The sequence below is a fragment of the Gobius niger genome (assembly GCF_951799975.1).
Source record: "Gobius niger genome assembly, chromosome: 22".
In the NCBI taxonomy this organism is placed as follows: domain Eukaryota; kingdom Metazoa; phylum Chordata; class Actinopteri; order Gobiiformes; family Gobiidae; genus Gobius; species Gobius niger.
This window is the reverse complement of record NC_136873.1, coordinates 10,512,991-10,538,984: the sequence shown is the minus strand read 5'-3', so window position 1 is coordinate 10,538,984 and position 25,994 is coordinate 10,512,991. Positions and strand designations below refer to the sequence as shown.

Genomic DNA, 25,994 nt, shown 5'->3' with positions numbered 1-25,994 from the left:
GTGAAAGCACACGTTTTCAAGTCACATTTTTGTCACATTTTTTGTTGAATTTTTGTCACATTTTTGTTGAATTTTTGTCACATTTTTGTTGAATTTTTGTCACATTTTTGTTGAATTTTTGTCACATTTTTGTTGAATTTTTGTCACATTTTTGTTGAATTTCTGTCACATTTTTGTTGAATTTTTTAAATTTTTTGGTTGAATTTTTGTCACATCTTTGTTGAATTTTTGTCACATTTTTGTTGAATTTTTGTCACATTTTTGTTGAATTTCTGTCACATTTTTGTTGAATTTTTTAAATTTTTTGGTTGAATTTTTGTCACATCTTTGTTGAATTTTTGTCACATTTTTGTTGAATTTTTGTCACATTTTTGTTGAATTTTTGTCACATTTTTGTTGAATTTTTGTCACATTTTTGTTGAATTTTTGTCACATTTTTGTTGAATTTATGTCACATTTTTGTTGAATTTTTGTCACATTTTTGTTGAATTTTTGTCACATTTTTGTTGAATTTTGGTCACTTTTTTGTTGGCAGTTCATTGGCAGTGAACGTTGACTGCCAATGACGTCTATACTCGCCAATTGGGTTTTTCAATGGGAACAGCTGCAGCAAAGCCTTGAGCATATCTGGTGTTAAAATCTAAGTTGTGCTGCCTAGTGACTCAATAAAAACTATTGAGTCACTAGGTGGCAGCATTGCTCTTCGTTTTCTCAGATTTTTAGTCAGAAAACAGCATTTTGGGTGATTTCACCTATTTTCTACGGACGATTACTAAAGAATGGAAAGAGGTACAAACTTTCTTTTAGATGAAAGAAGAGAGTCTTTCTTTTGGTGGGTTTTGTGTTGATATAGACCTAGACCTTCATTTTCTGCTAAAATCCTGCAAAACCTCTGGCAGTGGGAGCTCTCTGATTTTAAAATGGCTGTCAGTCAATGAGTTAATAGTCCAGCCGTGAAAATGAGGCTTAGGTGACTTGTGGCTAAAGCTTGACTGGAGACTTGCTCTTGGTGATGTTCTCCCACCTCTGAATGACCTCGGTGACTGTTGTTGGTGCAGGTGGTGGTGCAGCACGTGAACATCCAGGGCCTGGGCCGCACCAAAGAGGACCTCCTGGGCTACGAGATCTCCGACGTGTTCCAGGCCAAGAACCTCATCGACGTGAGTGTCCGAGCCGCCGCATGTGAGCGAGAGTCGCCGTTACCATGACGCTTCCTCCTCTTCTTCTTCTGCAGGTGATGAAACGCGCTCACGTGGCCCGACAGAAGCTGCTGAGGCTGGGGGTGTTCAAGGACGTGGAGGTGCTCATCGACACGTCCGACGGTACGAGCTCGGCCTCAGCGGACGAGTGTGGGCGTAACCTTAACTCGCACCTGAACGGAGCACGTTTTCTACAGTTTGGCTTTACCCGAATCAAAAAGGTTCTGGGAAAAAAGCACCAAAACAGCCACAAAAATGAGAAGAAAACAAGGATGTAAAAGCAACAAAAATGTGATGAAAATTCAACAAAAATGTGACAAAAAATAAACAAAAAAATGACAAAAATTCAACCAAAATTCAACCAAAAAGTGACAAAAATTCTACAAAAATGTGACAAAAATTCAACCAAAATGTGACAAAAATTCAAAAAAATAATAATAATAATTCAACCAAAATGTGACAAAAATTCAACCAAAATGTGACAAAAATTCAAAAAAATAATAATAATAATTCAACCAAAATGTGACAAAAATTCAACAAAAATGTGACAAAAATGTGACAAAAATGTGATAAAAATGTGACAAAAATTCAAAAAAATGTGACAAAAATGTGACAAAAATTCAAAAAAAATTCAACAAAAATTCAACAAAAATTCAACAAAAATTCAACAAAAAAATGACAAAAATTCAACAAAAATGTGACAAAAATTCAACCAAAATTCAACAAAAAATGACAAAATTCAACAAAAATGTGACAAAAATTCAACCAAAATTCAACAAAAAATGACAAAATTCAACCAAAATGTGACAAAAATTCAACCAAAATGTGACAAAAATTCAACCAAAATGTGACAAAAATTCAACCAAAATGTGACAAAAAAAATGACAAAAATTCAACCAAAATGTGATAAAAATTCAACAAAAATTCAACAAAAAATGACAAAATTCTACAAAAAAATGACAATGTGACAAAAATGTGACAAAAACTCAACAAAAAAATTACAAAAACTCAACTAAAGTGACCAAAATGAAAAAAAAAAAAACAGAACACAGCAACAACACAAGGAAAAAGATCAGTTTTGTGGGTCTTAGCTTTCAAATGAGGCGTTACACAGGCCTATATAACAGCCAAAGAGGACAGAATGCATTTGGTTCAGGCGGGTGGTAAGAGGTTAGCGTTTACTGAACCACATGAAGCCAGTGAGAGTCCTTCCCTTGTTACACTTCTGCATCTGTGTTTTCTGCAGGAACCGACGCGTTGCCCAACGGCCTGGACGTCACGTTCGAAGTGACCGAGGTCAAAAGAATCACAGGAAGTTACAACACCATGGTCGGCAACAACGAGGGCAGCATGGTGAGTCCCGCGCCCCACAGTCCCACCGTGACCTCTGACCTAAAGGGTGAGAGGTTAATGACGAAGTAAAGATCAGGCCCAAAGAATCCAACCCGACCCTGAAGACTAAAGACTGAATGAACATACTCTACTTTGTGATAATCAACGCATTAAAAGAGTAATCTGTAAAAACTCTGATGGCGGCCATTTTAGGGATAGGTTTGCCTGAGTCCTCCTAGCTACATTTCAACCACGAGCAGAGTTTAGCGGCATTTACTGTGTTTGGAGACGAACTGTTTAGCTTCACCTCGTCGCTAACAACTAGCCTTTCCCCGCTGTCTCCTCCATCTCCAGGCTGAGGCCCGTCTCCTTTTCTTATTAACCTCTTAACTCCCGCCTGGACCGAGAGGATCTTTTTCCTCACGTCATCAGATTTTTTTTCCATCATTTTGTTGTTGGGTATTCAACTCATTTTTGTAACTTTTTTGTCAAATTCTTGTGACATTTTTGCCACTTTTTTTTAATCACGTTTTTTATAATTTTTTGTCACATTTTTTTCATCAATTTTGAATCCAATTTTTGTCATTTTTTCGTCACTTTTTTAATTTTTTTGTCACTTTTTTGTCACTTTTTTGTCACTTTTTTGTCATTTTTTGTCACATTTTTGTCACATTTTTGTCACATTTTTGTCATTTTTTGGTCACTTTTTTGGTCACTTTTTTGGTCACTTTTTTGGTCACTTTTTTGTCACTTTTTTTGTAATTTTTAGTCAATTTTTTGTAATTTTTTTTGTCATTTTTTGTCAATTTTTTGTCAATTTCTTGTGACATTTTTGCCCCTTTTTTTTAATCACGTTTTTTATAATTTTTTTGTCACATTTTTTTCGTCAATTTTGAATCAGATTTTTGTCATTTTTTCGTCACTTTTTTCATTTTTTTGTCATTTTTTTGTCATTTTTAGTCAATTTTTTGTAATTTTTTTGTAATTTTTTGTCACTTTTTTGTCATTTTTTTGTCATTTTTTTTGTAATTTTTAGTCAATTTTTTGTAATTTTTTTTGTCATTTTTTGTCACTTTTTTGTCTTTTTTTGTCATTTTTTTTGTCATTTTTAGTCAAATTTTTGTATTTTTTTGTCATCTTTTGTCACTTTTTTGTCTTTTTTTTGGTATTTTTTTGTCAATTTTTTGTAATTTTTTCGTCCATTTTTTATCAATTTCTTGTGACAGTTTTGCCACTTTTTCATCAATTTTTCGTCACTTTTTCGTCACATTTCCATCATTGTTTTCGTCTCAGTTTTGTCTCTATTTTCTCTCTATTTTCTCACCTTTTTTCCAGAAGCTTTTGGATTGGGGTAAAGCCAAACTGGAGAAAATGTGCTCGGTTCAGGCGGGAGTTAAGGGCTTAAATCCACTGAAACACGTCCCGCCTCTTCCTGTCGCCGACTTTTATCTCCATTTGACAGAACTATAGCCCAGTTGAAGCTTCGTAGTAGCCGTAAGCTAGCGCTGCGGTGTTGTGACATTGTTGACACCGTTGACCAATCGGGACCCGCACGTTATCCCGCGTTCTATTCGGATTCGTCTCACGTGTGTTTGTTTTCTCAGGTGCTGGGGCTGAAACTGCCCAACGTGTTTGGCCGCGCTGAGAAACTGACCTTCCAGTTTTCCTACGGGACCAAAGAGACGTCCTACGGCCTGTCCTTCTTCAAACCACAGGCCGGATTCTTCGAACGCAAGTACGAGCTCGAGAAGAGTGAATTAGTCCTGACACATCTCCAGCTTTTCTTCTGTGACTCTTTTCCCTCCACAGCCTGACTCTGAACGCCTACAAAGTGACGGGACAGTTCCCCTGGAGCTCCCTGAAAGAGACCGACAGAGGATTATCTGCAGAACTCAACGTATGTGAGCTTTTACTTTCATATACTGGACCCAGCACATGTTCTCCTGTTCGGCTTTACCCAAATTAAGAAAGAGTCTTCGTCAAAGTAGTGACAAAGATGTGCCCCAAAAACAGCAGAGGAAAACACAGGCTTTTAACCCCTTAACTCCCGCCTGAACCGAGCACGTTTTCTCCAGTTTGGCTTTACCCCAATCCAAAAGCTTCTGGAAAAAGCTGTGAAAATAGCGATGTGACAAAAAGGTGACCAAAAAATGACAAAAAATGTGACCAAAATGTGACAAAAAATGACAAAAAAATCATAAAAAATGTGACAAAAAAAGAAAAAAAATTACAAATAAATGAAAAAATAAATGTGACAAAAATGTGACAAAAAACTGACCAAAAAGACAAAAAAATGACAAAAAATGTGACAAAAAATGACAATGTGACAAAAATGTGATAAATTACAAAAAAAATCATAAAAAATGTGACAAAAAAACCACAAAAAATTACAAAAAATGTGACAAAAAAAGAAAAAAAAATTACAAATAAATGAAAAAATAAATGTGACAAAAATGTGACAAAAAACTGACCCAGAAAGACAAAAAATGTGACAAAAAATTACAAAAAAAATTACAAAAAAAACATAAATGTGACAAAAAAGAAAAAAAATTACAAATAAATGAAAAAATAAATGTGACAAAAATGTGACAAAAAATGACCAAAAAATGACAAAAAGACAAAAATGTGACAAAAAATTAGAAAAAAATCATAAAAAATGTGACAAAAAAAGACAAAAATTACAAAAAATGTGACAAAAAATTACAAATAAATGTGACAAAAATGTGACAAAAAAATGACAAAAAAATGACAAAAAGACAAAAAAATGACAAAAAATGTGACAAATATGACAAAAAATTACAAAAAAAAATTCATAAAAAATTACCAAAAAAAAAGACTCAAAATTACAAAAAAAAATTACATTGAAAAAAATGAGTTGAATACCCCCCCAAAAAAGGATGGAAAAAATCTGATGACGGGAGGAAAAAGATTCTTCCAGGCTGATACTTCTGATGACGGCCTGCAGATGGCGCTGAAACATGTGAAGGCAAAAGACCTTTAACATCTCTAACCTTAGTGTCTGACAAAACAAACCTAAAAATACTAAGAAAAAGATCCATTTAGATGAGCTTTGTAGGTCTTAGCTTTCAAATGAGGTGTTACACTGGCCTACAGGATTTGGGTAAAGCTGAACTGGAGAAAAGGCTCTCGGTTCAGGCGGGAGTTAAGACGTTAAGGCAAAGACGCAGTTCTGGCTTAGGACAGACAGGGGGCGTTGTTGGGAGGGACGAGAGGAACCATCACCAGGTTCATGCATCAGGGGAAACATGGCAGTTATCCAGAGTGTTGCTGATTTCTGGAGATATTTTTTTTTGTAATTCAAGCAGTTCTTATGTTTGAAGAGTTTCGTGGCGCTAGGCTAATGCTAGGCTAGTGCATGTCTATGGTATCAGCTAGCCTGCATTAAAAACAGTGTGACCCGCTCCACAGAGCACCTGAGGCAAATCACTGGTAACACCAGACTAACCATATACATGTCTGTGTCCATAGAGTCATGTTTGGAATATAACTGACCTGCATCACATGAATGATCGCATTTTGAGGGACTATTTTCTCTCAGATCACTCCGCCGCCGCGTAGCTTATACAACCACGAAGCTGATGCTGCTCAGATATAAGGTCTTTTAAATGCAAAATGGTTAAAATAGTGATGAAGATGTTGGAGGAAAAAAGTAAAATGGTGGAAAATTGAAGAAAAAAAAGTTGAATTTTTGTTTTGTTTTGGGGAATATTTTGTAAAATTTGAGGAAAAATTGGGGTGAAAAATTTAAATTTAGGGAAAAATTGAAAAAAAAATAAACTAATAAAAAAAATGACAGAAAAAAATGGGGGGGGGAAATTAGGATGTTGGAGGGAAAAAAAAGTAAAATGGTAGAAAAAAATAAAAATAAAGTTGAATTTTTTGTTTGTTTTGGGGGAATATTTTGTAAAATTTGAGTAAAAATGGAGGGAAAAAATTGGGGTGAAAAATTTAACTTTAGGGAAAACTGGAAAAAAAAAATTCAAACAATTGGGGAAAATATTGACAGAAAAAAATGGGGGATGATGTTGGAGGAAAAAGTAAAATGTTTTTTTATTATTATTTTTTTATTGATTTTTTTGTTTGTTTTGGGGGAATATTTTGTAAAAATGGGAACAAAATTGGGGTGAAAATGTTTAATTTAGGGAAAACTGGAAAAATAAAATTTAGATTTCAGAAAAAATGGGGGGGGATTAAGATGTTGGAGGAAAAAATGTAAAATGGTAGAAAAATTGAAAAAAAACAAAAGTTGAATTTTTTGCTTTGTTTTGGGGGAATATTTTGTAAAATTTGAAAAAAATTGGGAGCGGGTCACACTGTTTTTAATGCAGGCTAGCTGATACCATAGACATGCACTAGCCTTGCATTAGCCTAGCGCCACGAAACTCTTCAAATATAAGAACTGCTTGAATCCGCAACACTCTGGATAACTAGGAAATGAGGCCCTATGTCAAAAATCCTGAAACATCCCTTTAAGAGCTGAATCTACATGAACACTTCCATCTTGATACCACTAAAGTAAATCATTTTCTCGATTCTCCTGCCTTGTTTTAACCCTCTCCTCTCGGGACAGTTCCCCCTGGGCAGGACGAGCCACAGCCTGAAGTGGGAGGGCGTGTGGCGGGAGCTGGGCTGTCTGGCTCGGAGCGCGTCCTTCGCCGTCAGAGAAGAGAGCGGCCACTCGCTCAAGTCTGCGCTGTCGGTGAGAACTGTGTAGATTCTGTCTGATCCTCCTCCTCGCGCCTCCTCGCGCCTCCTCGCGCCTCCTCACGCCTCCTCCTCTTCTCCCCAGCACACCATGTCCATCGACTCCAGGAACTCGGCCATCTTCCCCAACAGAGGTGCCTTACTGCGGGTCAACCAGGTCAGTGCCTGCAGTGAGGGGACCTTTGAGGACCATTAAACCTGGTCTGGGTTCTACTGGTGTCGCAAAAAGAAAAGTATCGAAAAAGAAAAAAAAATATATGGGGCAAATTTACCAAAAAAATGTTAAGAAAAATTGAAAAAAAAAAAAAAAAGTTGCCATTTTTGGGGGGGGAATATTTTGTAAAATTCTAGTAAAAATGGGATGAAAAATTAAAATTTAGGGAAAAATGGAAAAAAATTAAATTAAAATAATTGGGAAAAATTAAGATGTTGTTGGAGGAAAAAAAGTAAAATGGTAGAAAAAATTTTTAAAAAAATGAATTTTTTGGTTTTGTTTTGGGGGGAATATTTTGTAACATTCGAGTAAAAATGAGGGGAAAAAATTGGGGTGAAGAATTTTTAGATTTAGGGAAAAATTGAAAAAATGAAATTCAAAAAATTGGGGGAAATATTGACAGAAAAAATGGGGGGGGGGGATTAAGATGGAGGAAAAAAAGTAAAATGATAGAAAAATTGAAACCAAAAATTGAATTTTTGTTCTGTTTTGGGGGAATATTTTGTGAAATTTGAGTAAAAATGGGGGGAAAAAATTGGGGTGAAAAATTTAAATTTAGGGAAAACTGTAAAAAAAAATTAAATTAAAATAATTGGGAAAAATTAAGATGTTGTTGGAGGAAAAAAAATAAAATGGTAGAAAAATTAAAAAAAAAAAAAGTAGAATTTTTTTGTTTTGTTTGGGGGGGAATATTTTGTAAAATTCTAGTAAAAATGAGGGGGGAAAATTTGGGTGAAAAATTTAGATTTAGGGAAAAATGGAAAAAATAAAATTCAAAAAATTGGGGGAAATATTTACAGAAAAAATGTGGGGGGAAAATTAAGATGGAGGAAAAAAAGTAAAATGATAGAAACATTGAAAAAAAAAAAGTTGAATTTTTGTTCTGTTTTGGGGGGAATATTTTGTGAAATTTGAGTAAAAATATGGGGGAAAAAATTTAATTTAGGGAAAACTGAAAAAAAAACAATTCAAAAAATTGGGGAAAAAATTAACATGTTGGAGGAAAGAAAGTAAAAATAGTAGAAAAATTGGAAAAAAGTTGATTTTGTTTTTGTTTTGGGGGAACATTTTGTAAAATTTGAGTAAAAATGGGGAAGAAAAAACATTGGGGTGAAAAATTTAGATTTAGGGAAAACTGGAAAAAAATTAAATTCCAAAAATTGACAGAAAAAAAGGGGGGGGGGGAATTAAGATGTTGGAGGAAAGGTAAAATGGTAGAAAGATTGAAAAAAAATAAGTTGATTTTTTTTGTTTGTTTTGGGGGGAATGTTTTGTAAAATTTGAGTAAAAATGGGGGAAAAGAATTCGGGTGAAAAATTTAAATTTAGGGAAAACTGGGGGGGGGGGGGGGGAGAAATAATAGAATAATAAATTTTATTTATTTTATAATAAACAATTGGGGAAAATATTGACAGATAAAATGGTGGAGCTTTCTGAGCGTTTTTGTTGCATAAAAGCAGCTCGCCAGGTAACAGAGGCTGGAGACCCTGTTATAGAATGGGAGGGTTAAAGTTCAGTTCCCCTCCAGTAGAGGGCGACCTCAGGCAAGTTTATTTGTAGAGCACAATTCATACACAAGGCAATTCAAAGTCTTTCACATCTGCATAAAATTACAAGATCAAATCAATCCATAAAACATCAATGTATTTTTTATTAATGACAATAAAAAGCAAGAAGCAGATAAAGACTCTCAGTGTCATGTACACGGGTAAAAAGACCAGTTTTTAGCCTGAGTCTGAGGCCGGGCTCACATCCTCATGAGACTGATCCAGGTTTGAGCTTTAGCCTCAGCGAGTTTAGTCCTGACTCTGGGACAGACCCTCCCTGAGGTGGTTCTTGAGGCTCTAAGTTTGCTCGGTGGAGCCGGTTTTCTTCATCGTCAAAAGACCAAGGGCCGGACCCTCCGATTGAAGCAACTGAAGAAAAATGTCCGTCTTAAATGAGATAAATGACTTAAAATCACTTGAATAAAGTTTTTTTTATGTTAACCCCTTAACTCCCACCTGAACTGAGCACATTTTCTCCAGTTTGGCTTTACCCCAATCCAAAAGCTTCTGGGAAAAAGGTGTGAAAATAAAGACAGAACTGAGACGAAAACAATGATGGAAAATTGGCAAAAATGTCACACAAATGTCTCAAGAAATTGACAAAAAAATGACAAAAATGTGACAAAAAAATTGACCAAATTTGACAAAAATGTGATAAAAAATTGACAAAAAAATGACAAAAAAAATGACAAAAAAATTGATAAAAATGTGATTAAAAAAATGGACCAAAAAATGACAACAAAAAAAATGATAAAAAATGTGACAAAAAAATTGACAAATTGACAAAAAATGACAAGAATATGATAAAAATTTGACTAAAAAATTAAAAAAAAATTTACAAAGTGACAAAAATGACAAAGAAATGACAAAAAAGTTACAAAAGGGAAAAAGAGGAAAAAGATCCTCTCGGTTTCAGTCGGTTTGAACTAATCAGATAAAAAACGCCAATGCCAATGGAACAAATAGAAATCCCACTGGAAATCAGGCAAATTAACTTTTACTGTAAAAGATATTTATTATTCACTTGAAATTATACAAAATAATTTGAATTAAGAAAAAAACTTGTGCTTGTTCCATTGGCAAGAATTGATTTTTTTCTGCCAGACCAAATCTACTCACACTTTAGATTTAATCTCTTAATTGAAGTAAGTCATTTCTACCTATAGATGATTCTTCTTTTAGGATTATGGTGTAAAGGCTGCTCTGCCAAGACATTTTAAGGAATTGACAGTATTTTTAACATTTCTAGAGCACTTTAACCCCTTAACTCCCACCTGAACCGAGCACATTTTCTCCAGTTTGGCTTTACCCCAATCCAAAAGCTTCTGGGAAATGTGAAAAGGTGTGAAAATACCAGTAGCAACAGAACTGAGACGAAAACAATGATGAAAATGCTACAAAAAAGTGACGAAAAATGATAAAAATGACAAAAATGTATGAAAAGTGTCAAAAATGTCACATAAAATTGACAAAAAATTACAAAAAATGTGATAAAACTTTGACAAAAAAGTGACGAAAAATTGACGAAAAAATGACAAAAATATGACAAAAAATATACAAAACTTTGACCAAAAAATTATGAAAAAGTGCCACAAATGTTCACAAAAAATGACTAAAATGTGATAAAACTTTGACAAAAAGTGACAAAAAAATGTCAAAATGTGACAAAAAATGTACAAAAATTTGACCAAAAAATTATGAAAAGTGACAAAAATGTCAAAAAAAAATTGACAAAAATGTGACAAAAAGTGACAAAAAATGGATGGAAAAATAACCAAAAAAAAGACAAAAAAATTACAGAAAAAGCTACAAAAATGAGTTGAATACAAAAAATGACAAAAATTGGACCAAAAATGTATGAAAAGTGCCAAAAATGTCACAAAAAATGACAAAGATGTGATAAAACTTTGACAAAAAAGTGACGAAAAAATGACGAAAAATGTGACAAAAAATGTACAAAAATTTGACTGAAAAATTATGAAAAAGTGCCAAAATTGACAAAAAATGTGGCAAAAAGTGACAAAAAATGGACGGAAAATGACCCAAAAAAAAGACCAAAAAAATTACAAAAAAGCTACAAAAATGAGTTGAAGTTGAGTCGTTTTGGGTAAAGCTGAACTGGAGAAAATGCTCTCAGTTCAGGCGGGAGTTAAGAGGTTAACAGGCATTTGATCTCAGATTTGGGTCATAATATTTCTCCGAATCATCTCGAGGGCCAGAGTTTGGTGATGGAGGGCCGGTTTTGGACCCCGGGCCTAATTTCCTAAACAAACTGATCTGAGATGAAGTGGATTAAATGTGTGTGGTTTGTGTGTCTGCAGGAGTTGGCCGGATACACCGGTGGAGACGCCAGTTTCCTCAAAGAGGATTTTGAACTCCAGCTCAACAGACGCCTCTTCTGGGACTCGGTCAGTGCCGTTCGGTCTGTGTGGGACAGTGAAAGACATACGTGTGCGTCTACAACATGGTGAAGCCCCGTGTGTTTAACGTGTGCGTGTGTGTTGCAGGTTTTATCCGCCTCTTTTTGGGGAGGGATGTTGTACCCGCTGGGAGGACAGCCGTCGTGTATCGCAGACAGGTCAGACACTGTTTAACTCTAGAAACTGAGATAATGCATCTTTTATGAAATGCTGTCCTTTCTGATTAACTCCTCCTCTTTCCTCCTCTTTCCTCCTCTTCTCTCCTCTTCTCCTCTTTCCCCCTCTCTCCTCTCTCCTACTCTCTCCTCCTCTCTCCTCCTCTCTCCTCCTCTTCTCTCCTCTCTCCTCCTTTCTCTCTTCCTCTCCTCATTTCACTCTTCCTCTCCTCCTCTCTCTCTCCTCTTTCCTCCTTTCACTCTTCCTCTCCTCCTCTCTCTCTTCCTCTCCTCCTCTATCCTCCTCCTCTCTCCTCCTTCCTCTCCTCCTTTCTCTCTTCCTCTCCTCCTTTCTCTCTTCCTCTCCTCCTTTCTCTCCTCCTTTCTCTCTTCCTCTCCTCCTTTCTCTCCTCCTCCTTTCTCTCCTCTATCCTCCTCCTCTCTCCTCTTCTCTCCTCCTTTCTCTCTTCCTTCCTCTCCTCCTCTCTCCTCTTCTCTCCTCTATCCTTCTCTCCCCTCTCCTCTTCTCTCCTCTTCTCTTCTCTCCTCCCCTCTCCTCTTCTCTCCTCTTCTCCTCTCTCCTCCTCTCTCTCTTCTCTCCCCTCTCCTCTTCTCTCCTCTTCTCTTCTCTCCTCCCCTCTCCTCTTCTCTCCTCTTCTCCTCTCTCCTCCTCTCTCTCTTCTCTCCCCTCTCCTCTTCTCTCCTCTTCTCTTCTCTCCTCCCCTCTCCTCTTCTCTCCTCTTCTCCTCTATCCTCCTCTCTCCTCCTTTCTCTCTTCCTCTCCTCCTCTATCCTCCTCCTCTCTCCTCCTTTCTCTCTTCCTCTCCTCCTCTATCCTCCTCCTCTCTCCCCCTCTCTTCTCTCCCCTCCTCTCTCCTCCTCTCTCCCCCTCTCTATCCTCTTTTCTTCTCTCTTCTCCCCTCTCCTCTCTCTTCTCCCCTCTCCTCTCTCCTCCTCTCTCTCCTCCTCTCTCTCCTCTTCTCTCTCCTCCTCTCTCTCCTCTCTCCTCCTCTCTCCTCCTCTCTCTCCTCTCTCTCCTCTCTCTCCTCTCTCTCCTCTCTCTCCTCTCTCCTCCTCTCTCCTCCTCTCTCTCCTCTCTCTCCTCTCTCCTCCTCTCTCTCCTCTCTCCTCCTCTCTCTTCTCTCCTCCTCTCCCCTCCTCTCTCTTCTCTCCTCCTCTCTCTCTTCTCTCCTCCTCTCTCCTCTCTCTTCTCTCCTCCTCTCTCCTCTCTCTTCTCTCCTCCTCTCCCCTCTTCTCTCCTATCCCCCCCTCTCCTCTCCTCTTCTCTCCTCTCTCCTCCTCTCCCCTCTTCTCTCCTATCCCCCCCTCTCCCCCCCTCTCCTCTTTCCCCTCCTCTCTCCTCCTGCTTCTGTAATGGCGTAGTGTAATAATCATTACCCAGTGTGGATTCATTAAACGTGTGAATGACCCGTTAAGCTTCAGTTTGTGTTAATGACTCATCTGTGTGTGGTCAGATTCTACCTGGGGGGTCCCACCAGCGTGCGAGGGTTCGGGATGTACAGCATCGGGCCACAGAGCGAAGGTAAACCCGGTGTTTCATTCGGCTCAATGACGTCTGATGATCGGTTTTAGTTTTACAAATGTGTTACTGATCTTCCCTTCATGGGTTTATCACAATATGAACTTTGAACTGAACATTCAGAGTTTGACTTGTGTCCCTGAGCAAGACGCTTAAACTTGACCTGCCGGTTTAACCTCTTAACCCCCGTCTGAACCGAGAGGATCTTTTTCCTCACGTCATCAGATTTTTTTTTTTCATCATTTTTTTGTGTTGGGTATTCAACTCATTTTTGTAACTTTTGTCAATTTTTTTGTCAAATTTTTGTATTTTTTTTTTGGTCAAATTTTTATCACATTTTTGTCATTTTTTTATCACATTTTTGTCACATTTTTGTCTTTTTTTTGTCAAATTTTTGTCATTTTTTGTCACATTTTTGTCACATTTTTGTCTTTTTTTTTTGTCAAATTTTTGTCACATTTTTGTCATTTTTTTATCACATTTTTTGTCACATTTTTGTCAAATTTTTGTCACATTTTTGTCATTTTTTTATCACATTTCTTGTCACATTTTTGTCATTTTTTGCCACATTTTTGTTATTTTTTGCCACATTTTTGTTATTTTTTGTCCAATTTTTATCACATTTTTGTCACATTTTTTATCACATTTTTGTCACATTTTTTGTCACATTTTTTGTCACATTTTTTGTAATTTTTTTGTCATTTTTTTGTCATATTTTTGTCATATTTTTGTTATTTTTTGTCCAATTTTTATCACATTTTTGTCACATTTTTTATCACATTTTTGTCATTTTTTTGTCACATTTTTTGTAATTTTTTTTTCACATTTTTGTCAATTTTTTTGTCAAATTTTTGTCACTTTTTTGTCTTTTTTTTGTCCAATTTTTGTCATTTTTTGTCACATTTTAGTCACATTTTAGTCACATTTTTGTCACATTTTTCTTTTTTTTTGTCAAATTTTTGTCACATTTTTGTCATTTTTTTATCACATTTTTTGTCACATTTTTGTTATTTTTTGCCACATTTTTGTTATTTTTTGTCCAATTTTTATCACATTTTTGTCACATTTTTTATCACATTTTTGTCACATTTTTTATCACATTTTGGTCATTTTTTTGTCACATTTTTTGTAATTTTTTGTCACATTTTTTGTAATTTTTTTGTCACATTTTTGTCATTTTTTTGTCATATTTTTGTTATTTTTTGTTATTTTTTGTCCAATTTTTATCACATTTTTGTCACATTTTTTATCACATTTTTGTCATTTTTTTTGTCACATTTTTTGTAATTTTTTATCACATTTTTGTCAATTTTTTTGTCATTTTTTTGTCATTTTTGTCACATTTTTGTCATTTTTTTGTCATTTTTTTGTCATTTTTTGTCCAATTTTTCTCTTTTTTTTTAATTTTTTTTGTCGGTTTTTTGTCATTTTTTGTTACATTTTTGTCGTTTTTTTGTCCATTTTTTTGTCCAATTTTTGTCTTTTTTTTTTTCGTTTTTTGTCGTTTTTTGTCATTTTTTGAATTTTTTTTTTTTTTTCATTTTTTTGTCAATTGCTTGTGACATTTTTGCCACTTTTTCCATCAATTTTTCGTCACTTTTTATCAATGTTTTCTCGCTTTTTTTATCACATTTCCATCATTGTTTTCATCTCAGTTTTGTTGCTTTTTACCAGAAGCTTTTGGATTGGGGTAAAGCCAAACTGGAGAAAATGTGCTCTGTTCAGGCGGGAGTTAAGGGGTTAAACCTGTAAAGCCAGTATTTGCAGCAGGAAACAGTGTAGCACAAATTTCCAAAGTAAAATCTTAAGTATGCGCTGATTTGTGTGATTAAAAGTACCTGTATGAACCCGGTGTCATGATAACCCGTCCTGTCCAGGGGATTACCTGGGGGGCGAGGCGTACTGGGCGGGGGGGCTGCACCTCTACACGCCCCTGCCCTTCAGACCGGGCCGCGGCGGCTTCGGAGACCTGTTCAGGACGCACTTCTTCCTCAACGCGGGAAACCTCTGCAACCTGGACTACGGTAAAGGCGGCGCCTCGCGAGCCCTACGGGGGGGGAACGGGGTAAAACTTTAAAGCCACACTTTTCCGTTTCGGTGCAGGGGACGGCCCGAAGGCGCACCTGCAGAAGCTCGCCGAGTGCATCCGCTGGTCCTACGGAGCCGGGATCGTCCTGCGGCTGGGGAACATCGCACGGCTGGAGCTCAACTACTGTGTCCCCATGGGCGTCCAGAGCGGAGACAGGTCAGTGTCCCTTTAAAGACGGGTCAGTGTCCCTTTAAAGACGGGTCAGTGTCCCTTTAAAGACGGGTCAGTGTCCCTTTAAAGACGGGTCAGTGTCTCTGTGGGAGGAGTTTAGAGACGGGTCAAAGAAACTTCCTTTAATTACAAAAGGGCAGAAAAAAAAAAAAAAAAAATCCACGTTTTTACCCAATTTTTTCACCTTGTGTTTTTTATTTTTTATCTTGCCCATTTCCCCCAATTGTTTTCATCATTCTGTTTCTTGACCAACAGCATCAAAACTTGAATCTAATATTTGAATTTAATATTTGAATTTTTCAATACCAGTACGGTATTGAAAAATTTAACGGTTCCCAGCACTACCAGTACTTTACATATACTTTGTTTTCCAAACCTATATTAAAAAATGTGTCATATTGAACCATAACACAAACCAGGAAACTTCCTTGAATTACAAAAGGGCAGAAAAAAACACTTTCCACATTTTTCCTAATTTATTCTCAAATTTTACCCTCACCAATTTCTTCCCCTTTTATTCAAATGTTTTCCAAATTTTAAAAAAATATATATTTACAACCATTTTCCCAATTTACCCCAATTTATTAAGTTTTTCCCAATTTTTTCCCCCATTTCTCAAATTTGTTTAATTTTTCAATTTTTCAATTTTTTTTTTCATTTTTCAATTTTTTTTTCAATTTTTCAATTTTTTTCAAAAATGTTTTATAGCTTTTTTCTTTTTTAAGTTTTTCCCCATTTTTTTTTTCCCTTTCACATTTTTTTGTTCATTTTTCAATTTTATTTATTTTTTTGGTCATTTTTCCTAATTTATTCTCAAATTTTACCCGCACCAATTTCTTCCCCTTTTATTCAAATGTTTTCCAAATTTAAAAAAAATATTTTCCCAACTATTTTCCCAATTTACCCAATTTTTTTAAGTTGTTCCCAATTTTTCCCCCCATTTTTCAAATTTATTAAATTTTTCAAAACATTTTTTTTTTTCATTTTTCAATATTTTTTTTTCCATTTTTTCCCCAGTTTTAATTATTTATTTATTTTTTCAAATTTTTCAATATTTTCCATTTTTCCCCCAATTTTTCAATTTTTATCCATTTTTCAATAGTTTTTTCAATTTTGCAATGTATTTTTCATTTTTTCCACATTTTTCAAAAATGTATCAATTTTATTTTCCCATTTTCAATTTTTTTTCCATTTTTCCATTTTTTTTCCATTTTTATTTAGAGTTATTTTTCCATATTATTTTTCCATTTTTCAATATTTTTTCAATATTTTTTTATTTTATTTTTTAAATTCCGTTTCCCACATTTTCCCTACAATTTCTTCTTTCTTTTAAATGTTAAAGTCTAGAGACACCTCAATATGACATTTTCAGACGTTTCACACCAAGCACTTCCTGGTGAAGTATTTAAATCCAGATCAGATGGAAACTTAAATTAGCTTAAGCAGCTCTAAATCGGACTAAATAACGTAGACTGTCTCACTAACGCCGCTCTCTCCTGCAGGATATGTGACGGCGTGCAGTTCGGAGCCGGGATCCGTTTCCTCTGAGTTTCCTCCGAGACTGAATCTGAAAAGGGAGGAACTTCTCTTCGGCCGCCACACGTTTTCCGATCTCGCCACGACCTCTTCTGTCCACGTGGAACTCGCAAACCGCACAGTTCGATCTGCACCCAGTAAACGCCGTCTGCTCGGACACTCACTCCTTCAAACTCTGTGAATGTCTTTGGTTTGGTCACTTTCTCAGCCACGTGGAGCGCGACAGCAGCCGTACGTTTGAGAAATCCATGTATTCTATTCAGAGGCTTCGCCGAGGGGGGAAACACAATTTTTCTGGTGGAATATGAACTTATTTATCACATAAGTAAAGTCAAGTGTAACTCAGGCCCGTATGGATATTTTCAAACAGCAGATTGTTCAGTAGAAGTCAAAAAACGGCAGCACTAGCTGGCCGTTAGCATTAGCACGATGCTAACATGAAGCATTGTGTTAGCATTCTCCGTTTTTTATGGGCTGTTGAACCACTTTGCTCCATGTCTTTGTATCTTTATTTAGTAGAAAACTATATTCATAACTCAGCTTTTGGAAACGTTTTCTAATTATTCAAAAACTGCTACTACTACTGTTTATTTGTTTTTGTTTTTAATTTTCAATATTTTTTACACTTTTTCCCCGTTTTAATTGTTTTTTTTTTCATTTTTAAATATTTTCATTTTCCCCCCAATTTTTCAATTTTTTTTATTTTTCAATTTTTTTTCAATTTTTCAAAAAAAATCAATTTTTCATTTTATTTCCACTTTTTTTTTCATTTTTCAATATTTTTTCCACTTTTTCCCCGTTTTAATTTTTTTTTTTTCATTTTTCAATATTTTCATTTTCCCCCCAATTTTTCAATATTTTTTCATTTTTCAATTTTTTTTCAATTTTTCAAAAAAAAAAAACAATTTTTCATTTTATTTCCACATTTTTCAAAAATGTATCAATTTTATTTTCCATTTTTATTTTGTTCTCATATTTTTTTTCCATTTTTCAATATTTTTCCCTTTTTCAATATTTTTTCAATTTCTTTTTAATTTTTTTCTCCCGTTTTTCCACATTTTCCCGACAAACATGACCATATATAGATACAGACGGCATCTCTGGAATCGCCCATATACGGTCATGATTGAAAACAGTTAAAGGGGAAAACAATTTGGAGAAAAATCTAAACTTTCTTTAATTACTCAAAAACTACTTTAACAAACGCTGAATTATGAATATAGTTTCTACTAAATAAAGATACCACGTAGCTCTTCAAATATAGCATAAATTACAAAAAAAAAAGAAAATATCTCCAGAAATCAACAACACTCTGGATAACTAGGAAATGAGGCCCTATGTCAAACATCCAAGTACTGGTATCAATTTTTTTTTTTTACAGAAACGTCCCCTCTGCCTCTGAATAGAATACCTGGATACTTTAAAGTTTAAACCTCATGTTAAAAGTTTGTTGAAGACGTGTTAGTTTGGCCTCACGGGACCGATGAGACGATATTATGAAGCATGCACTGTTATGTTATTTACTGAAGCTTTGGGAGAGACGCCTGCCCGGTTTAGACGCTCTAGTGTGTTCTACGGAAACATTCGTCTCCAGAGATTAGGCTTTAGACTGACACCAAACGTTAACGGAGAGAAGAAGAAGAAGAAGAAAGCGGCACTTTTCATTTCAGATAGAACTCTACGGGAACGACTTCCTCAAAGGCCAAAGCTCGGCTGAAGAAGAAGAAAGTGTCCGTCACCACAGTGCTCTTTCTTTTTGATGATGTGATGAATTTGCCTCACGATGATAAATAAAAGCTGCTCTCCTGATTAATGAAGTGTTCTGTCCATTTCTAAACGGTAAGTGTTTATCTCTTAAGGTGCTGGAAGTCTGCAACACAACCTCTTATCCAATACCTCTTAACTCCCGCCTGAACCGAGAGGATCTTTTTCCTCACATCAGAATTTTTTTTCCATCATTTTTTTGTTGTTTATTCAACTCATTTCTGTAACTTTTTTGTCATTTATTTGTACATTTTTTGTATTTTTTTCGTAATTTTTTTAATCCAATTTTTATCAAGTTTTTGTAATTTTTTGTCACATTTTTGTCAATTTGTATCAATTTTTTTTATCATTTTTTATCACATTTTTGTCATTTTTTGTTACATTTTTTGTCACATTTTTGTAATTTTTTTCGTGCCTTTTTTTAATCAATTTTTTGTCATTTTTTGTCACATTTTTGTCATTTTTGTAAATTTTTGTCATTTTTTGTACATTTTTTATCAATTTTTATCAAATTTTTGTCATTTTTTTCACATTTTTGTCATTTTTTTGTCAATTTTTTATCACATTTTTGACTTTTTTTTTTATCACATTTTTGTCATTTTTTGTCCTTTTTTTGTAATTTTTTAATCAATTTTTTGTCACATTTTTGTCATTTTTTTGTAAATCTTTTGTCATTTTTTTGTCATTTTTTCGTACATTTTTTTTAATCAAATTTGTGTTATTTTTTGTCACATTTTTGTCATATTTTGTCAATTTTTTATCAATTTTTTATCAATTTTTGTCTTTTTTTTGGTCAATTTCTTGTGACATTTTTGCCACTTTTTCATCCATTCTTCGTCACTTTTTTATCAACGTTTTCTCACTTTTTTGTCACATTTCCATCATTGTTTTCGTCTCAGTTTTGTTGCTATTTTCTCACCTTTTTTCCAGAAGCTTTTGGATTGGGGTAAAGCCAAACTGGAGAAAATGTACTTTGTTCCGGTGGGAGTTATAAGGGGTTAAGCGGCGCTAGCCCACAGTTAGCTTTGCCCGTTAGCCTGTTAGCTTCTTCTCCGTGATTCCATTAATGTGTATTGGTGAAAGTTGCATTTTTTGTTGCTTTTTGTTGACTTTAGGAATAACCAGGAGACCCCTGAGGAGGAGCGAAGGGGCCGTGAAGGTTCATAAGGTAAAAGCAGTTCTGAAAGATAAGAAGGACCAAGACCATGAAGACATTTAAAAACCATTAAAAGAACTTTAAAATCGATCCTGAAACACACGAGGAGCCAGGTGTTGGTGTTATCAGTGATTTGCCTCAGGTGCTCTGTGGAGCGGGTCACACTGTTTTTAATGCAGGCTAGCTGATACCATAGACATGCACTAGCCTAGCATTAGCCTAGCGCCACGAAACTCTTCAAATATAAGAACTGCATGAAAAAAATATCTCCAGAAATCAGCAACACTCTGTATAACCACCATGTTTCCCCTGATGCATGAACCTGGTGATGGTTCCTCTCGTCCCTCCAAACAAACTATACAGCGCCCCCTGTCTGTCCTAAGCCAGAACTGCGTCTTTACCTCTTAACTCCCGCCTGAACCGAGAGCCTTTTCTCCAGTTCAGCTTTACCCGAATCCTGTCGGCCAGTGTAGCGCCTCAAGCTAAGATCTACAAAGCTCATCTAAATGGATCTTTTTCCTAGTATTTTTAGGTTTGTTTTGTCAGACACTAAGGTTAGAGATGTTAAAGGTCTTTTGCCTTTACATGTTTCAGCGCCATCTGCAGGCCGTCATCAGAAGTATCAGCCTGGAAGGATCTTTTTCCTCCCGTCATCAGATTTTTTTCCATCCTTTTTTGTCATTTTCTTTTGTAATTTTTTGTCTTTTTTTTGTCACATTTTTTGTATTTTTTTTTTCTTTTTCTTTTTTAGTCGATTTTTTGCCACATTTTTTGACATTTTTTTGTCACATTTTTTGTCTTTTTTGTCATTTTTTGTCACATTTTTAGTCATTTTTTTGTCACATTTTTTGTCTTTTTTTGTCACATTTTTTGTAATTTTTCTTTTTTTTTTCTTTTTTTGGTCAATTTTTTCTCACATTTTTGTCACATTTTTGCCACATTTTTTGACATTTTTTGTCACATTTTTTGTCGATTTTTTGTCACATTTTTTTGTCTCTTTTTTGGTCTTTTGTCATTTTTTAGTCACATTTTTTGTCGATTTTTTGTCACATTTGTTTTCTTTTTTTGTCACATTTTTTGTAATTTTTCTTTTTTTTCTTTTTTTTGTCAATTTTTTGTCACATTTTTGTCACATTTTTTGTCATTTTTTGTCACATTTTTGTCACATTTTTGTCACTTTTTTCTCACATTATTTGTCACATTTTTGTCGATTTTTTTGTCACACACAGAACTGCATGAATTACAAAAAATATCTCCAGGTATCAGCAACACTCTGGATAACTAAGAGATGAGGCCCTATGTCAAACATCCTGAAACATCCCTTTAAGTCAACGAGAGCTGGGCTATATTAAAGTGAATTTATGAATGAATGTAGGAAAACATTTACACATGATTTTTTCTATTGCTGTTCAATATAAACGGCAAATGTATTTTTTTTTGCTGCTCTTCTTTCATGTCAACACCAAAAACCGGATAGGGGAGAACCCGCCCCGGTCTGCCCTGCCTGGCCTTGGTTTCGCTGCAGCCCGTGACCCCCCGTGGACCCGGCGAGCTCCGGCGCGGGGCAGCCAGACCCGGGTCCGGATCAGGGTCTGTGTTTGATCAAGCACTGGGTTAATCTGTGAGAGTGAACCAGCTGCTCCGAGTCCAAACACCTCCTTCACACTAGCACTAACTCCAGTCCGGCTTTACCCAAATCTAAAAGCTCCTTGGAAAAGGCAGAAGAAATAAGTCCATACAAAAAAAATATATATATAAAAAGTGTTGAAAAAGCATAAAATTGACACAAGAGAAAGATCCGGCTCTTTCCACAACTGAGATCTGGTGTGAGCCTAAAGAGCCGCTCGCCCTAAAGAGCCGCTCGCCCTAAAGAGCCGCTCGCCCTGAAGAGCCGCTCGCCCTTAAGAGCCGCTCGCCCTAAAGAGCCTAAAGAGCCGCTCACTACAAATGTTCCATCTGAAATCTTTGTTTAGGTGCCGTGACTTCTTCTTTTGTTTGGATGAATCCGTTTCCGTGGAGACGTGGCTCCGCCCCCTCCCGGTCACGGTGGATCTGGGCCAAACCTGTTACACAACACAATGTAAACAAGCGAGAAACTGTTCAGAGACTTCAGCTTCACGAAGAAAGTCAACAGGATCAGGGACGCGCTTAAACCGTTCGGCTTTACCCAAATCTAAATATATTGTTCATTGAAGCTACTTAGAGCAGTTAATTATCCATGTAAATATATATGACCCTGGACATCGGCCTATGTACGGAGGCCTGGAAGTGACATCAGACAAAAAAAAAACCGTTACCCCAATCCAAAAGCTTCTGGAAAAGAGCTGTGAAAATAGCAACAAAACTGAGACGAAAACAAAGATGGAAATGTGACGAAAAAGTGAGAAAACATTGACAAAAAAGGGGACGTAAAATTGATGAAAAAGTGGCAAAAATGTCACAAGAAATTGACAGAAAAATGACAAAAAAATTACCAAAAAAAATGACAAAAATGCAACAAAAAACCACAAAAAATCACAAAGATTTGATAAAAAATTGACGAGAAAATGACAAAAAATATGACAAAAAAATTCAAAAAAGGGCAAAAATGTGAGAAAACATTGACCAAAAAATTACAAAAATGTGATAAAAATTTTACCCAAAAAATTACTAAAAATTGACAAAAATGTGACAAAAAATGACAAAAATGTGACAAAAAATGACAAAAATGTGAGAAAACATTGACCAAAACGGGACGTAAAATTTATGAAAAAGTGGCAAAAATGTCACAAAAATGTGACCAAAAAATGACCAAAAAATGACAAAAATATGATAAAAATATGACAAAAATGTGACAAAGATGTGACAAAATATTGACCAAAAAGGGACGTAAAATTGATGAAAAAGTGGCAAAAATGTCACAAGAAATTGACAAAAAATGGACGAAAAAATGAAAAAAATCAAAAATATGACACAAAATTGACACAAAATTACAAAATTGTGACAAAAAAGTTGCAAAAACGAGTTGAATACCCAACAAATAAATGATGGGAAAAAAATCTGACGTGAGGAAAAAAGTTTTTTTTTTTTTTTTTTACACCACAGATTTTTTCTGAGGAACAAGATAATTATATTGGGGTAAAATAATATTTATTATAATTTTTTTATTAAATTAAACGCTTTTAAAAAAATATTTCTTATATTATATTATTGCTCATATTATTTCTTATATATATTTTTTTCACCCCCCAATTTGTTTTTGTCTATGTCACTTCCAGGCCTCCGTACTCCGGTCCTGTCTGATTATGACATTTATGAATGAAACAAAACCGCGTCCACAGCGTGACGTCATCCCTCATGGGGACATCACGCGTCACCTCCCCGGGAGCCCCGCCCTCTTGCTGGTGGAATCCCCACGTGTGCGGCCGCGCGCGCGTTGGACACGGAAGGCGGTGGGCCGTACCCTCTCGGGAGCGCGCACGCACAGAGCCCTCCCCCCCCCCCCCCCCCCCCCCCCTCCTTCTCTCCCAGCCTCTTACGCACGGCGCGTTCTGGACTGGACTTGCACGGAGCCCACCGGGAGCACGTCTCTCCTGCAGCCCGCTGACAGAGGCAGGTGCCGGGTACGAACCCTTCCTCCTCCTCCTCCTCCTCCTCCTTCATTCCGCACGCGCTTTGACACGCAGACGAGCCGAGATGCTGTGGACCGCCGGGCACATCGTGAGGAAATTCTCCACCACGTCCGTAAGTCGAACCGGACCGTTTCCTTTAATGTCCGGCTGACGCGTCGCGAGGTCGCGGTGACACAAAACGCGCGCGGTTTCGACGTCCTTTTTGACGCTTGACGCGCCGCGGTGTCCGCCTGTCGCCGCCGCCGCTGCCGCGCTCGCGCTGGCTTCACGACTGGGGAGAGTTGCATCAGCGCACACCGACTGTACAGCTCCGCGCGCGTGTGACAGCGGCTCCAGAAGCGCGAGGAGCTCCGGCAGCGCGAGGAGCTCCACTGTCCGGAGACCGCGCGCGCGTTTAACACCGGCTCGGACTGGACCGGTATACGCGGCGGTGACGGGGAAATGACGGCCTGTCGCGCTTTTTCGGGACGGTTCTCGGTGGGTCCGGGACAGGGGACGGGGCAGGACCTCGTGCACTCCTCTGACAGCGCACTGGGGAACCCGAAACTCGCACATGTGTCAGGACTTTCACTCGGATACGGTTTCCGCGGCACATGTCCAGGACGCGCGCGGACTATTCTTAGATTTACTACCAGAGTTATTGAGGTGGGGGGGTTTGGTTTGTAGAGGGGGGGCTGTACCACGTCACTGAGGGTTATGTAACGGGTCCCCTTTACAGTAGCCTCACAGTTTGGAGCAGCAGCTGTTGCTCCTTTCACTGAGGGAGTCACGTGGTCATAACAGTGAGAGTAGAGTAGAGTAAATGGGGGTAATGTGTTATAATGGGTTACAAGAATATAGGAGTTTTTTCAGTAACTGAGGAATAGAACGTGTTTAACCCCTTAACTCCCGCCTGAACCGAGCACTTTTTCTCCAGTTTGGCTTTACCCCAATCCAAAAGCTTCTGGGAAAAAGGTGAGAAAATAGCGACAGAAGTGAGACGAAAACAATGATGGAAATGTGACAAAAAAGTAATGAAAAAATGATGAAAAAGTGGCAAAAATGTCACAAAAATGTCGCAAGAAATTGACAAAAAAATTACGAAAAATGACAAAAATGTGACAAAAAATTGATAAAAATTTGACAAAAAATTCACACAAAAAATGACAAAAATGTGACACAGATTTGATGAAAAAATGACAAAAAAATTAACGAAAAAATGACAAAAAATGTGATTGAAAAAAGACCAAAAAAATGACAAAAATGAGTTGAATACCCAACAAAAAATGACAGAAATGTGACGAAAAAATGTGATACAAATTTGACCAAAAAAAAAAAAAAAATTGACAATAAATGACAATAAAAGGACAAAAATGTGACAGAAAATGTGACAAAGAAATGACAAAAATTTTACAAAAAATTGAGAAAGATTTGATGAAAAAAATTGCGAAACAATTAACGAAAAAACGACAGAAAAAAGTGATAAAAAAGACAAAAAAAATGACATAAATTTCATTAAATAAATGACGAAAAAAGGACAAAAATGCGGTAAAAAATTCACGGAAAAAAGGACAAAAATGCGATACAAATTTGACCAAAAAATTACAAAAAATTGACGATAAATGAAAATAAAATTACAAAAATGTGACAAAAAATTGACACAAAAATCACAAAAAATGTACGAAAAAATGACAAAAAAAGTGATAAAAAAAGACAAAAAAATGACAGAAATGAGTTGAATCCCCAACAAAAAAATAATGGAAAAAAAAAATCTGCTGACGTGAGGAAAAAAGCTCCTCTCGGTTCAGGCGGGAGTTAAGAGTTTAAACAAAGTGCATTTAAACTTTGATGCACAAATGAGTTGGACTCGTGGTGAATCAGATCTGCACGAGCGACGTGAACAGCAGAGAATGTGGATCACACTTTATGATAATTACACCTTATTTAACCTTAATAAATGATGAGTTACTGTTTAACATCATGAACAAATAAATAGTTCAGTGATTAACCTTTTATAACTACTTAATGAATAAATGAAGTGTGCAGAACTGTTCATTATCAGTGTTCATTTCGTCGACCTGAAATAGAGTTCGGGAAAGTCCGCAGTTACCATGGAGATCCGCCATCTTTGCAGCTGTTGTGCTATTGTGTGTCAGGTGTGACTCTGCTGTTTGCTCCCACAGTCGTACCTCCAGAACAAGCTGAAGCTGGCCATCATCGGGCAGAGTCTGTTCGGGCAGGAGGTCTACAGTAACCTGCGCAAACAGGGCCATAAGGTGGTGGGCGTGTTCACGGTGCCCGACAGAGACGGGAAGGCGGATCCTCTGGGTGAGTTCGAACACAGGACGACGGACACAGGACGAGTTTAGGTTCTGCTGGTGTCGGAACATAAAGGTATCGAGAAGTATGGAAGCCCGTTTCCGCCACGTTAAGAAATAAAAGCCCAACAGGAAGATTTTAAACCCTTAACTCCCACATGAACTGAGCACAGTTTCTCCAGTTTGGCTTTACCCCAATCCAAAAGCTTCTGGAAAAAAGGTGTGAAAATAGAGACAA

General features: G+C 36.5%; 2 protein-coding genes across 2 annotated transcripts in view; both read left to right on the top strand.

The window, feature by feature from the left end:
• Positions 1-17,080, top strand: part of samm50l (sorting and assembly machinery component 50 homolog, like) — a 25,943-nt gene extending 8,863 nt beyond the window's left edge. Inside the window, exons 3-15 of the mRNA XM_079581041.1 lie at positions 1,059-1,160; positions 1,235-1,322; positions 2,446-2,552; positions 4,136-4,266; positions 4,341-4,428; positions 7,123-7,251; positions 7,342-7,413; positions 11,339-11,425; positions 11,525-11,595; positions 13,068-13,135; positions 15,010-15,156; positions 15,236-15,377; positions 16,895-17,080. Of these exons, the coding sequence (XP_079437167.1) occupies positions 1,059-1,160; positions 1,235-1,322; positions 2,446-2,552; positions 4,136-4,266; positions 4,341-4,428; positions 7,123-7,251; positions 7,342-7,413; positions 11,339-11,425; positions 11,525-11,595; positions 13,068-13,135; positions 15,010-15,156; positions 15,236-15,377; positions 16,895-16,940 (1,278 nt within the window). The 3' untranslated portion in view covers positions 16,941-17,080. The remainder of the gene's footprint in view (positions 1-1,058; positions 1,161-1,234; positions 1,323-2,445; positions 2,553-4,135; positions 4,267-4,340; positions 4,429-7,122; positions 7,252-7,341; positions 7,414-11,338; positions 11,426-11,524; positions 11,596-13,067; positions 13,136-15,009; positions 15,157-15,235; positions 15,378-16,894) is intronic.
• A 6,312-nt stretch (positions 17,081-23,392) lies between these two features.
• The window catches only part of aldh1l2 (aldehyde dehydrogenase 1 family, member L2), a 35,015-nt gene continuing 32,413 nt past the window's right edge, over positions 23,393-25,994 (top strand). The window contains 2 exon segments of the mRNA XM_079581324.1: positions 23,393-23,571; positions 25,622-25,766. Of these exon segments, the coding sequence (XP_079437450.1) occupies positions 23,524-23,571; positions 25,622-25,766 (193 nt within the window). The 5' untranslated portion in view covers positions 23,393-23,523.